Source organism: Dermochelys coriacea, chromosome 7 (assembly GCF_009764565.3).
Source record: "Dermochelys coriacea isolate rDerCor1 chromosome 7, rDerCor1.pri.v4, whole genome shotgun sequence".
In the NCBI taxonomy this organism is placed as follows: domain Eukaryota; kingdom Metazoa; phylum Chordata; order Testudines; family Dermochelyidae; genus Dermochelys; species Dermochelys coriacea.
The window spans coordinates 9,117,014-9,132,416 of NC_050074.1; the positions used below are offsets into that span (position 1 = coordinate 9,117,014).

The 15,403-nt window shown below is 42.0% G+C and overlaps 1 protein-coding gene across 7 annotated transcripts in view; it reads right to left on the minus strand.

The window, feature by feature from the left end:
* FRMD4B (FERM domain containing 4B) overlaps positions 1-15,403 on the minus strand; it is a 191,073-nt gene that overhangs the window by 34,716 nt on the left and 140,954 nt on the right. For all 7 annotated transcript variants that reach the window (XM_038410319.1, XM_038410318.2, XM_038410320.2 and 4 more), the window contains 4 exons: positions 8,755-8,838; positions 7,491-7,556; positions 6,158-6,215; positions 4,760-4,846 (listed from right to left, as the gene is read on the minus strand). In XM_038410319.1, the coding sequence (XP_038266247.1) occupies positions 4,760-4,846; positions 6,158-6,215; positions 7,491-7,556; positions 8,755-8,838 (295 nt within the window). The remainder of the gene's footprint in view (positions 1-4,759; positions 4,847-6,157; positions 6,216-7,490; positions 7,557-8,754; positions 8,839-15,403) is intronic.

Sequence of the window (15,403 nt, forward strand, 5' to 3'; positions counted from 1 at the left end):
ATACTCTTAAAAAAAACAAAAAACAAAAAAACAAACCAACCAACCCCAAACCCCACTTGTCCATTTTCAGCTTATTGCAGCACTGGAACAGAGTGATTCTCTCAGCTCCCCTGCAGCCAGTGACAAAACTGTCAGTAACTTCAGTGGGGCAGGACGGGCTTTTAAGAGAAGCGACCATTTTAGCTTCAAACTACTTCCAAGCATAATCAATATATCGGTAGTAACTGATGTGTGTGGGGGAATGGGAGGGGGGTGAAGAAACAGCCCTGGATAGTTGGCGGGGCCGGAAAGCCTTTCTCATATGAGGAGTTTCTTCACAAGCAGTCCCATTAACTTTAACAGGACTGCTCACATGAAGACTGGACCCTTGATGACAAACTGTGGTGCTGGCCATGCCAACACTTGTGCAAATGAGTAGCCCCCTTTATGGTACTGCTCACGTGGGTAACATTACAGGCGTAGGCGTTGGACAGACTGCAGATTACATATGTAGAGATTATTTCATCCATCTTTGTTTCAGAAGGTGCTTTCAGTGAGGGGCTCTTAACTCTGGATTTCACTCACCTTGCTGATCCAGTCTATTGACCTCCAGTATGCTGTAGGGCTCATGTATTTATACATGGCCTTTTCTGCCTAGAGCTATTTGGGTGGCCTGAGATTCCTATATTTTAAGGAGGAGGGTTTTTCATTGTCCTTTCGTTGGCATTGTGTCAATCTGAGTGGGTCTAGTTCAGTGGTTCTCAAACTGTGGGTCGGGACCCAAAAGTGGGTTGCGACCCCATTTTAATGGGGTAGCCAGGCCTGGCTTAGACTTGCCGGGGCCCAGGGCTGAACCTGAAGCCTGAGCTCCACCAACAAGGGCCGAAGCTGAAGCCCAAGGGCTTCAGCCGTGGGTGTCAGGACTCAGGTTACAGGCCCCCTACTTGGGATTGAAGCATTTGGGCTCTGGCTTTGGTCTCCCAGCCCGAGGTGGAGGGGCTCAGGCTTTGCCCATTCCCCCCACCCCCCCCCACCCACCCCAGGGCAGCAGGACTCAGGCAGGCTCCAGCTTCGGTCCCCCTTTTTGGGATCATGTAGTAATTTTTGTGGTCAGAAGGGGGTCGCAGTGCAATGAAGTTTGCAAACCTCTGGTCTAGTTAATGTGCTTTTTAACTGAATATAGACTTGGAGAGTTTCTGATGAGTACATGTTATCAATGGAAAACAATATTAAATTAAAAAAAAGCAGCCCTCTCTACCAGCAGCCTTTACAGAACATGGAGTGCCGGAGTAGGCAGAATGCAATTACTGTGTTGGAACTTAGCTAGCATGCTGGGGATAACAATGTAGACTCCTGCTAAAAGTGCCATACCTGAAACCTCAGAAGCTTTCCAGCCCCAGCAAGTATCTGTGGATGTTTGTACACCAAGCAATCGTAGGCCTTGTCTACACTACAGGGGAAATTCAATCTAAGCTACGCAATTTGAGTTACGTGAATAGCATAACTCAAATTGACGTACCTTAGATCTACTTACCGCGGGGTCCACACTATGCAATGTCGATGGGAGACACTCTCCCGTCGACTCCTCTTGCTCTTCTCTATTCAGTGGAGTACAGGAGTCAATGGGAGAGCAATCGGCAATCAATATAGCAGGTCTTCACTACACTGACTAAATTGACTGGCGATGCATTGATTGCCGCTAGTGGATCCCCTGGTAAGTGTAGACAAGCCCACATACATTTAAAAACAGGAAAACCAGCTTGCTGTTGGTTACCTTTTAACACAGCATCTCTCTCTTACTCAGCTAATCAAACACACATTCACTTTTTAAAGGTATCTATCTTTGTGGGTAGATCACAACTGGGATTCCCTTAACTCCTTCCCAACTGGTTAAGGATATGTAGCAGAGGACTTTGATCCAAGAGACAAACAGCAGGATAATTTTTGTGCAGGGCCTGCCCTCTGGGTTATTGCAAGCCTGGCTCCATCCAAAAGGGCAGAGCAAGACATTTCCTGGAAATCCAATGCTATCAGCACTTCAGTGCAGAAAGGCAGAGTCTACATGCTTCATGGCTCATCCCTCTCCCCCGCTGCCTGAAAAATCATATTTGCTGGTTGTGGTGCGGAGTATCTACAGATTTAGACAGACATTTAGAGAAGCCACACAGCCTCCTCTCCCTCTGGATAGATCTTCCCATATATTCACGGATTTGAAAACTTAATAAAAATGAATTGACACTGACTATTTCTAGCCAAAAGCAAATGGCAGAGGCTGACTTGGAGTGTGAATGTAATTCAACCTGAGCAAATGCCCTGCACCTCTTCTGTGCAAAGAGGACCAGTTCTGCAATATATCTTAACCCCCAAATCTAGTCAGTATCCATTCACCCCTATTTCCGTATATATCCCTTTCTCCCTTGAAACTGAGCTCCTGAATTATGACTCTCTCTGCTAACTTGAGCAGTTAGTTTCAGATTCCAAACACGGATCCACCCTTTGTGTAAAGAATCTGTTGGCACATTAATTTCTTCCTCAAATGTTGGTCCATGACCTCTTGTGTTAAATTGAGTCACTGTTTCAAACAGCCTATTGGCATCAGACTTTCTGTCGACCCTGATGCTCCTCCTCCCTCTTTGTTCTGTACTCTAAACTGGGTAGTTAAAATTACTGCAAGGCATCCAAGTGGCACTGCTGTGAATGGTCTGCAAACATTTCTATTATAAAGCCTGGCACTGATTTGTACACAAAACTCCCATTGACTTTAGAGGGAGTGACACAGGTGTAATGATGGCAGGATGTGACTGTTGGCATTTGGGCTCTGGCAACCTTAAAGAACATGGAGTTTCCCAATCTGCCCAGATGGTGCCTAGAACGGTAATTCCATAGGTACAAAAGGAATTAAACTGAGTACTGGTTCAGCTGCACGCACACTTTCTTGCCCTGGGTGCTGGACACGACTGGCCTCATCTACCCCAGTGTTGCAAGTGTTTGCAACAATCCCGAGGCATGCCCAGATGATGAGATTCCTAACCTCCTCTTACCAACGCATTTACTAATGTACTGTCTGTACTCAAAAAGAAAAGGAGTACTTGTGGCACCTTAGAGACTAACAAATTTATTAGAGCATAAGCTTTCGTGAGCTACAGCTCACTTCATCGGATGCATTTGGTCTGTAGCTCACGAAAGCTTATGCTCTAATAAATTTGTTAGTCTCTAAGGTGCCACAAGTACTCCTTTTCTTTTTGCGAATACAGACTAACATGGCTGCTACTCTGAAACCTGTCTGTACTCAGTCAATGCTTTGAAGTACATCAGGCATGGCCATCCTTGTGAATCTGTGTTGATTTGATCTTTTACCAATCGTGGCTATTTTATAACCTTACACCCAAATCAAACCTACTCTGTCATTGTGGTATGTGAACAGCAGAAAGTCCTGGGATTAAATAAAAGTCTTTCACCAGAGAGAAATTTAAGAGATCGATCTTGGTGATAAGTTAGCTCAAGAAAAAGAATCAAATCAGTAGCTGACTGTCAAAAAGGAGAGAAGGACAGTGATAAAGTGTGTCTCTTCGAATTGCTACTGGTGGATCTCACATTTTCCTATAGCCATGTTTCTAGGAGCTCGTCCAGAATACGTGCCAGCCAATTCTGTTCCCCATGCTCACTCCTCCTCTGTAACTTTCCATCTCCTGGACAAGAGCACAATGGTCTAAACTGATCTGAAGTGACTGCTGGCAGCATGCACGCTCCCGTGAGCTACTGCCCAAATCCTCAGGGTAGGAAGCACATCAGAAAACCAGTTCTTCACGGGGACAGAGGAGACATGGCTACAAGAGAGAAACCAGGTTGATTCCCCCCCACAGGACAACTCGCACAGGTGTCGAAACCTCCCCCAACCATTCTAGGAAACCAGTTCTCCAAAGACCTCAGGGCTCATTCCAAGCTCTGAATGGGACTTAATCAGTTGTTGAGCTGGAATAGTTCCCGTGCATATCACATGCTTGAGCGGTATGACAGCTTGCCAGCAGAGGGGCCTGTTAGGGTTCGCTAATAGATGACTTGTAGGGAGCCTGCGAGCGAATACAGGGCCCTGTGCTTTGCTTCAGTAACTGTGATTATTGGCAGGAATTACTCAAATATGCAGACAGGGATGAGGAGGAAAGAGCAGCCTTGGATATTCAAGCACATGTTCTCAACCCACCGCCTATGGTTACACACCTCCTAGGAATCAGCAGATGCACTGATTGGCCTGCAGCTGCACCAAGGATTCAACCTATCTCATCCATGTGAGATACTGGACTGATCTTATGGCCTGATCCACTTATCTCCCCCCCACCACACACACACACCCCACCCACTGAAGTAAATGGAGATTCTGCTTGAGGAAAGACTAAAGCCAGGACCAATAACTCTGAACCCATGTAAAGCAGAGACCCCCAGCTATACCAGATTGCTTCATACTGTGGAATGACCTAGTGACGGTCTTAAAAATCCAGTAGCGAATGCACTGAGACCATCAAACTCATTAGAAGCATGTTTGAACTAAACTTTTGTATTGCACATTAAGAGTTTGCACTGTCTATCTGCTGGAGAGGAAGCATGTCTTTTCCTCTCCAGTTTTCCAGAATTCATGGTCTCTAAAGCTTTCATTTTCCTCAGGATTCTAACTTAGCCATGGCTTTAAAAAGAAAAGAAAAGAAAAGAAAAGAAAAGAAAAGAAAAGAAAAGAAAAGAAAAGAAAAGAAAAGAATGTATTTTGACATGGCAAAAAAACCCTTACTTTTCTAGGCTTGACTTTGTCTTGCAAGTCGTACTGTCCTATTCCTTTATAACTGATGCCAAGCCACCATGGGATTCCTTGTTTATCCTGTAAAATGGAAGAACACAAGAACCAAGATCTAATAAGGAGTTAAGAACTTCAAAAATTACATCATATTTACCAATTTCATTCTGTGACCAGAATCAGCGGGTTAGGAACACCGGGGGACTTTGCAAACAAACTTGCACTCAAGCGGTGAGATTGTGATGAAAGGGCTCTGCCGCTGCCATCTCAGACGGAGCAAAGGACAAAGGGAAGCTGGTCTGTTGGCTGTGCAAGTGGGCAAAAAGCAGTAGATGCTTCAACACGTGGGTGGAGGTCACGGCAAGTGGGACCGCGGGGCAGGAAGGATGGCAGCAGAGGGAGTGACCAAAGGCCGTGTACACAGTACAGATGCATTGCACAATACATAAATAAATGCAGAGAAGGAATAGAAGACTATGTCCAATACTCCTCACTCAATACACCATAGCAAGTGGCTGAGATCCCTGCTGGATAGACAACCTTATATGCAATAAAGGCTTTTTTTTTTTTGGCTCATGCTTTGCCCATTTATCCAGAATTTATTTCCGATGTATTGACTCATTATTAAACTATTCCCTTCCCTGCCTCAAAAAACTTCTCAGTTCTATAGAAATTTTGTCAGCATCATTTTGTTCAATTTTAACAAAATGCTTCAAATGGTATAGGGCTGAGAAGGAAGAGAATGCTGAGCGTGGTAATGGCAGCAGGATTTCACTAATTACAGAGGGTGCATTTACACTGCAGCTAGGGGTATGTTCTGCAGCCCATGTAGAGGTACCTGCGGTAACTTTAGGCTAAAATAGCTCTGAGGGTGAGCTGGCGTGGGCTGCACAGGCCTGCCTGACCTCCTTAGTATGTATTCAATTGTGCAGCCAATGCTTAAGACCATGCCACCATGTTCTCACTGCTACTTTTAGCGAGCTAGGTAGAGTACAATTAGTCAGACATGTCTGCATGAGCTGTAAACCACACCCCTGGCTACAGCATAGATGTACCCTATGTCTTTTCTCTGTTACATTTTTCTAATCTTGATTAACAATGCACTGGGCCGCTGGAGAAATGTAACTGCGTACAAGCTAGAAGTGATATCCAGTTTAATTAGGATGGTAGGATTACAGAGGGGGTGTGTGTGTGGGGGGAGGGGAGGGTTAAACAACGATTCCCTTCTGCCTTCTCTGTAAATGATTTGCAGTCCACCAATAACAAAACAGTTCTCTAAGAACACTGAAAAAGTTATGAATCAGAAGTCCAGTTTTTAATATTGACAGGCAGATGCTGTACAGTGAAACTGTTCCTTCAAGAATGGAATCATGTTATCTATAAACAATTACTAACCTTTACTCCATAGTAATGGACTCCATAGGTAGGCAGAGCTTCTACCACTTTCATGTACCTGTAGACAGATTTACAGTGCATTTGATAAGTTGCTCTGGAGAGAATAATGCCTCTTAACATATCCTCTTTTACATACGCATTCAGATCAAATCATTTATCTTTTGCATATTAAGTGACGGGCTCAACATCCTCCATTGGGAACAGAGGTGAAATTCTGGCCCAGTTGAAGTCGATGGCAAAAATTCTGTGCACAGCAACAAATTTTTGAAAAATAAAGTAACTGTTCCCTGTAATTCCTTATCAAGAGTTGAGGAAGCTGAGACTAAAACTAAAATGTTGAAAGGTCTTTTCTGTAATATTAGAATCATAGAACCATAGGGTTTAGAAGGGACCGCAAGGGTCATCTAGTCTAATCCCCTGCCAAGATGCAGGATTTGTTGTGTCTAAACCATCCAAGACAGAATATTGCAGGGAAAGAGCTGCCTACGCTTATTTAATTCTGGTGACTTGGCAAAATGGGAAGGAGAGTTATGGTAACATCAAAAAAGAAGTGGTTTGAAGTAGTAATACAATAATACAATTATGCCCTTAAGGGTCTAGGTGATTCAAAGGTGATTCAAAGATATGTTGGTGATTCAAAGGATTAGTGAACCTCTGAAAAGATAATTTATTCCACATTCCTACTTCCAAGAGTCCTAGGACTTAACAGCAGGACTTTTACTGGTTAGGAGAGAGGTGCAGTGTGGGGAAACTTGCACACTGTCTGCTTCATATAACTATGCAGCTCTTCTCAAACACCTAGGCATATTACACCTTATACTATATTCGCCTCCGCTCAGTGCTTCTAGGTCTGATATAAAGCTCAGCAATGGGAATCTGTCCATTGACTCCAATTGGCTTTGGAATAGCCCCTAAGTCCCTCACCTTTTGAAAACCAAATTCAAACCATTTTAAAACAATATATTTGTTATCCTTACACAACTTAAGGCAGCATCCTCCTTCAAATTTTGGGGTAAAAATTAAATGTTAGCAAACAAAGCTTGGAGGCAATCCCTCTGGTACTGGTATTAAAATGAGGCCATAATCATTTTTTGAATATCGAAGATATTTAAAGGAGGTAAAACCTTAACTGGGGACTTGTGAAATGCAAAATTTAAGACATGGGTTAATGTAAATTTGCTGTCTGTATTAAATAGTATCAATCAAAAATGTCATTGCTACAGATCTGAATGGTAAAAGTCCACAATGAATGATTATCAGCACAACATCATTCCCACATATCAACAGAAAGTATTTCAAAAATACCCCCCAATTAAATAAGCGACACACTCACTGAACAATAGCTTGTCCTCTGGTCAGACCTTTAATTTTTATATAATGTTCAATTACTCTGTCCTCACTGCAAAACAAGCACAAAATCAGTTTAGAGGCTCAGTGATTTTTTTTTACATGCAGTAACTTTTGATGGTATTCAAACCCATGCTCAGCAGGTACCAAAGACGCTTCATTGAACATTTCCCAATAGTTTCAGTTTCATAATGACTGCAGTTCCATCCTTCATTATGCAGAATGGAACCTTCTGTCTAATCCTTATTACATCATCCGATGTTCCAGAGTCTAATTAGCTACTCATTTCAGATCAACCAGCTTTGTTACAGATGCTGCTGTAGAATAATGGTACTAATTGGATAAATTCATATCTAGTGCCTAAAAAACCCAGAACTTCAGACTGTGACTAGTGCTGCATATATAAGACAGAGAAAAGTTATAATGGATGTGTTAATTCCTACATATTCGTACAGGTTATTTTTATTCTCAGCCATGTTACAAATGAACCTACAGATGACCTATATCATCGTGACTCCATCATGTGTGTCTAAATTTTGTTCTGCTGGAATTAGAAACAAAATATGCATTCGGACCTCTATCACTCTTGAAGACCCAAATGAAAACCAGGCCAAGTGATTTAGTTGCATAGCATTTAATAGGGAAAAAAATGAATCCTTCTAAAAAGTATTAATGGTAAAATGAGAAAAGCATAAGTTAGAGCCTAGAAATGAAATAAAGCAGGCGATACTGTACCTGCATAAAGGGGATCTAATACAACATAAAATTATCTTATTGTTTAATACTGTTTCTTCACAACACAAATGCTGAGCTGTATTTCTTACCTAAGGACACATGCTAGAGATGGACACAAGGCACAAAACTGTAACTGGCTCTGCATTTCAGACACCCCCAGCCCTGGAGAATTGTTTTGATTAAGCCTGCTCTAAACAATGGGTGCCATTTTCAAAATTCAGAGCTGGACTGGAGTTTGGATTTCAAGTCACTCTCAAATTTGGTGATGTTCAGATCCAGAGATTTTGTTTGACCCCACAAAAGTCACAAAGGTAGGGGCTAACAAACACATTTACATCCAGATCTGGGTTTGGATTCAGAACCTCTAAAGTTTAGAAGTGTTTAGATACAGGACTTGGGATCAAACCCATTTATAAACACATGCTACACCCGTTACAAACAGTGTACAAAACTGACCTGGTAATGGCTACTAATTGCTACTAACATTCACATTTCTATATTAGCGAGGAGCTTACCAGTAAGTGAGTGAGGGGTGCTCCTGCAAGGTCTTGGTAGGGAAGGCAGGCAGTGCCTTTAAATCTTTTCTAGTGTTATCGTCACTAAAAATAAGAATGGTACAAAAGTTACTGCTGCTAAATCACAGATGCAGTCATTAGTTTCCAGAAAAGGAAAGGCCACTGGGTATCAGCTACCCAAAAACAGTTCATTTGCACCATATTCCAACTACTTTAGCAATGCAATTCTAGAGGCCTTCTGACATGACAATTCTGTAAAATGCTGGACTGTACACCAGGGTTATCATTCATTGTGAGCACAATATCATGGCCAATGGGGAAATCAGGCTGCTGAAGAAAAGAAGAGATGGTATTTATCCATCTTTTAAAAAATACCGTTGATTCCAGGCAGAATACAGGAAGCTGGAAACCTGCCCTGAGCATTTGTAAAAAGGAAACCTCTTGCCTGAATGACCATGTTGTTTTCAAGGTTTTCAGCCGAATTTTTGTTCAGCCTTTAGCTAGAAATCCATTCCTATTAGGCAACCCATCTATTCCACGCATGAAAAATACTAGGGCTGGTCAAAAAATTTCTAGTCAAATAGTTTCCTGTTGAAAAAAACAAGTTTAGTCAAAATCAAAATTTTCTGAAGAGGGAAAAATACACTAATTTTGGTAAAATTTCCACAGAGAAAACCTAAATGAAATGTTTCATTTTGGATTGACTTGAAACTACAATTTCCATGGAACACTGCAGAGGCTTGGGTGGACACAGAGATTAACATCAACCTGACCCGAAATAAACTGTTTTCATTTCAGGGTGGCAAACTGAAATGACACATTTCAATTAGGGAACGTGGAAATGTTTGTTTTGACTGAAAATGTTGAAACAAACAAAATGGTTCGACCTCTATAACAGAAATTTTTCTGAATTTTTCATTCTGTGAAAAGTTTGGATATTTTGATTTTTTGGCCCAATTTGGGACAAAACCCAGAATCAAAATATCAGAAATTCCATTTTTGACCAGTTCGAGAAAAATTAGTTAATATTCTAGTAAAAGTAAATACAATACACATCAGTTTTTGAACAAACTAGAACCCACTGAAGCTGGCAATAATAGCACTGAAATGGTTAAAATTTTCTGTTTACATGCTCCATTAATCAACCAGCTGAAACTTGCACGCCTCATTTCTGCAGCATTTCTGCATGCTTTAGCAGTGGTAGAAACAGGCATAAACATGACTTTTCCATGTAAAGAATGCACTGCTCTGATTCATTAACACTGACCTAGATTTCTGAATTGAACAAGCTGGGTGACTTCCCGGAGGAGTTGTTCATGTTTCTGTTTTACAGCCATATTGCCGATCAGACTCTCCAGTTCAAGATTTTGTCTCAATCACATTCTAGTTCTTCCTTCAGAATTTCTTGGCGTGTATGTCACTGTGCATTGCTAGAGAGGAGCGCAGCATAAAAACTGCAGCATTGGCACTGATCTCATAATGCTGCATCTAGAGAAAGCAATGCAGGCCCAAGGCAGGACTAAAAAGTTGGCTTCTTGGAAGCCAACTTCATGCTCAATGCTTTTGGCAGGTGTTGCGCTGAAGGCACTGTAAATTAAAACCCTGTGTTTATTCAGAACATGGGCTAGCCGCAGACCAAGCTTCTTCCACATCACCCTGACAATGTGTCAACCCTGACACAGAGGAACCTTCTCTAGGGATGAGGTGATGAGCCTCATTTTATTCTTCATCACCTCTGTTGAAGTTGCCACTACGGGTGGCCTATTGTACTAACTGGCTTTAAATTTTATTTCTGAGCTTCCCACAGCCAGTTCTCTTGTGCCAGGAACATGCACAGCTCTTGGCATTTTGATCAGCCCCTGAATACCACAAAACGTGCATCTGTGAAGAAAATCAATCTTTTTTTTTTTTAAACTCCCAGTGTTGTCAACTCTCAAGATATTTGGTGGGTTTTTTCCTTAAAGTCCCAGATGCTGAGATTAACTGAGATTACATGGGAATCTCAGCTTCCATTTAAACCAACAAACAAAAATACCCTGTAAGTTTCTAGCTCTCAGGGTTGTGGAGAAAAATCTTGAAAACATGACCCGAGCGCATCCTAAAGGCTCAGAAATCAGAAAGCAAATAAAAAGAACTCAATTTGTATTTATTTTTGTTTTAAAATTTCACGGTCTTTAAGTCAGTCTCATGATTTTTTGGGACCAGACTCATGATTTTTGAGTACTCTGGGTTGGCAATGCTGAACTCCACTGAAATATACTGGATTAGAAGAATTTTAGAGGAAAATGTGAGCTATTTTCCTCAATGAGGAGGGTAGGTGTTTCTTAAATACAGACATTTAGGCCACAATCTTCACAGCTGTGGGAGGTCCAGTATTCAGCACCAAAATCCGTATTTTGGCCCCTCGTTTGAGAGTTTTATCACTGTACTTAGGTGCCAGCAGGATCGGGGTCCTAAGTAGGTAGCTTGATTTCCACAGGTGCTAAACCTCACTGAATTCAATGGGTGCGCAGCATCTCTGGACTCCAGGCTACTCATTTAGGTCCTGTATTAGTCACCTACCTTTGAAAATGTTCGCCTTAGTATGTAGGTGCTGAGCTGGGGCAGGCTTTCTGCTTCACTGCAAGGCTTCTCATCTCCACATATGGTGGGTTAGTAGACTAATCTAGTAACATTTGATCCTCATCGGATATCAAGATAGGGGCTCCAATCAAATAAATATGGCCCTTGAAGCTGAAACTGTTGAAATATCTGCAACCTGGCCGCAGACTGAGCTCTACATTGCCTGCTGCCATTCTGTCAGGATGGATAGCACTCTCTCTGCCCTGTGGGGCCCGTCTGCCCATCACCAGTCAGTTTTGGAGACCCCCTAGTGGCTATCGATTACAACCTTTATGCAAATCCTCCACACTGAGACCATCAGCTCATTTCGCAGGCCGCTGAGAACTGTTCTCTGGTAGCACCAAATTGCAATCACTTGCAGGGCCTCAACTGGACTGGAAGTGGCGGTTTAGCGGTAAAGGCTCTGGGCAGATCCCCAGCTAGTGTATGTCAATGTAGCTTGATTGACGTCAACAGAGCTCTGATGAATTGCACAGGCTAGGGATCAGGCCTTCTGGCTGCAGAACATAATCCCCGATGCACCCAGTTCCCCATAAATATAAAGAATAAAACAAGTTTTGTTTGAGAGGCCCGGACCTTGGAAGTTATCCCTTCCTAAGGTCCCCATCCTTTGATATACCATTGACAGGTGCAGCATACATAGCATGCTGCAGCACATCTCCTGGAAGTACAAGACTATGGTAGGGGAGATCGGTGGTTAAACAGAAGGCCCCACATTTCTAACGGTCATGCTGAGTTCCTTTCTCCATAGCCATAAGGTTAAACCTGTGGAATGTATGGAAATATGAACGAAAAACTTGAGGAAAAAGGGTATGTCCGTCTGCTTCCTTCGTCATGTATCTTTGCCCTCGAGTAAATTGCACATCTTGGTATTTAAATGGCATCAAACTGCTGACTACACAGTAGGGATTAGCATTTGGGATGATTCACAGCTTCATGGAGGGTGAGAAACTGGGAGTCGGAGCCTCTCCCCTCCTCCCCAAAAGTTCATTATCACTTCTCCCTCTGGACAAAGCATGTTCTCCCCCGGAGAATCACTACCGCACGCCTTAATAACAGGCTCAGCTGTTTCTCAGAGGTGAGGAATCCAGATGAAAGTAGCAATGATTTGAATGACAGGTTAGTGTTTGATTTTTACAGGATCTGGAACCAGAGATGAAATCATGAAGAGAGGGGACTGGGGAGAAACACCCACTGCTCCACTGTTGAAACGACCCACCTAAACAAAGAGTAGGTCATTTTGAGCTGCAGCTCAGCATGCCTGGCTTTGAGCTGTATTCTAAAAGCCTCTCTCTGAAAAATGACTCTGGCTGGATGAATTTGAGGGTGGGTGGCGGTTTCTGTAGGCAGTGGGTTGTTTGCAGTTGGTGATAACACAAGCCAGCCCTCCTAAGAGCAATGTTGGAATTTGGCTGTCAGGACCAAGGGGCCCCTACTTGCATTTAATCTGACCTCCAATACCAAAGGACTTCTTCATGAGTCAGCCCTGATAGTTCCTGGCACCATTCTAACACTTAAAATCCCCAGGGTCAACAGAGATGAATTTCTTTGGCAAAAAAGTTTGTTTATTTCCTAGGAAGAGAATATGAAACAAGCTTATTTGAAGTATTGTTCCCCCAGGAGAAGAAGGAAAGAAAACGTGCATTTTCTCCATTCTTTTCCATCCCACCCAGTGTATATTGTCCCCTAGTGTACATTTAACATAACTTGAATTGATCACCATCATCTGGATGGGAATACCCCAATTCTGAGATTTAATAAAAATCTACATTATGCACTTCTCAAGGCACAATGTTTTAATTTGCATTCTGTGTATCATCTATATTTAGTTTTCTGAAACAATGTGAACCAGCTTAGGGCAAGATACTGCACCCAATGTGTATGTACAACTCTTACTGGTCTTAGTGAATGTGCTGTGTGTGGACTGAGTCCCTACAAAAATCCAAACAAACCCAACAACAAAATCCAAACACATATTGTGCTATGAATAGAAAATCTAATCACACAAACTACCATGTTTTTCTTATAGTAAGTCTGGCTCAACTTTATCTGCCTACTGAAACCCACCTTATACCAGAAACAGTAGGTTGTGGCTAAAAATTTTAGCTTTGTACATAAATCTCCATTAGAATTTTAAGAGGAACTTAAGCCAGACAATAATGGCACACTTCACTGGAAGTATATTACTAAGAATTAAAAAAAATTTAAAAGATGCATAATATATTTTCACTCTCAGTATCTTCACAGCTTGTGATTTCACGATACAACACTCCCTGTCAGCCCAAGATTTACTGACACAACAGAACTGTGCTAATTAGAACCATTTGTCAATAGGTGCCCAGCCTTTTCCTGGTGCCCACTGTGTCAAATAATTTATTTTTTGTTGCTAAAGCAGTAATTCAAGGTAAAAGCTTTGATGGAACAAGATGTGGTTAATGAGATTATCATAAAATGTGGAGCATGAAGTACAAAAGCAACAGACACACCCAAGACAGCACTAACCAACAAATTAATTACATTTGGCATGGCATAAAAGTTCAACATCTCTCATTTCTCTGTAAATCTTAACTTCTTGGTAAGTCTGGAATGTATCATAACAAAATGATATGAGGTGTTTTTGTCACTCTGGAATTGTTTTGCAAACAAACGTCACATAAAACAGGAAGGGATTCAGATAATTAAGAGATTCGGACAATAGGGTTTGGGATAAATGGGAGTATACACTAGGCACAATCTTGGTGGTGGTGGTGGTGGTGGTGGTGGTGGTGTGTGTGTGTGTGTGTGTGAAGGGACTGTAACATGCAAGAGACAATACAATATTGTCATGTATTCTATACACGGGAAATTTTCTATTAAACATTTTCCCTCTTGTTCTTTTAAATGTTTTGTGTTAGAAAAAGAATGTTGCACAGCCAAATTAAATACTAGAAATGGGATCTGTAATTTCTTTCTGTCTGGAGAATGGTTAGATTATTTGGTATATTTGGACACTTATCCCGATTCTTGAGAATTGCCAACTCCTCTAACTTTACAAAGATTGACTACCACTGAAGGAGAACGCTATGCATTATTATTTATAAAAAGGTAGACAGACACCAGGCACAATTCTGATCTAAAGAATGTAACTCTATTGACTTCAATGGAGTTATTCCCAATTCATGGCAGTGTTGATGAGCGGAGACTTGAGAATCAGGCTCAGTGAGCGGAATGTCTGTCTTATCGCTGGAATGCGTCTGGAACAGATGTGTTTTCTTAAGTATTTGAAGGAGGAAAGGGAGATGGGGGCTCAGTGAGTATCCATTGGGACACTGTTCCATGCATAAAGGGCAGTATGTAAGCAGGTGTGAGAGGAGGCAGCAAAAATTATTAGGGTGGAGGATATGGGGTGAAAGATGGAGGTAAGGGGGGAGCTACAGAAACAGGTGGAGCAAGGGAGAGCTTTTGACAATGAGATTAGGAAGCTTGATTTTAATACAAAAGATCTCAAACAAAACTAGTGGGTGCAATCCAGTGGAGAGACTCAAGCAGAGGGGAGAAGCAAATAGAGCAGCTAGATCTTGGAGCAGCATTCTAAGATACATTCATTTGATTGGTCCTCTTAGTGCCAAATATCACACATTTGCATTATTTCCCTAATCTCTCAGTCAGTTACAGTACAGTACTTTGGAACACGCAGGAAGTTTTTCTAGTCAAAAGGCCCAAATCCTGAAAGGGGCTGATCAAGTGATTTACTTCAATGGGAGTTGGAGGTTCTCAGGACATTCCAGAATCAGGCCTCATTCCTTTAGCCAATGGGGAGTTTCCCTGTAGAAAGGTTACAGGGTTTGGCCCCTCAAACACTGGATAAGTACATGCTATGGGTAAAAGGCACTGGAAAGAGCATCTGTCAAATGGCTTTTGAACAGTGTGGAAGGAAGATATCACACAGATGAAACCCACTGACTGTCCGTATCAACCTAATATCTGCTGAGAGACTAACTTTTAAAACGTATTGTAGATAGAGATGGGCTTGTAATGAAAGTACAGG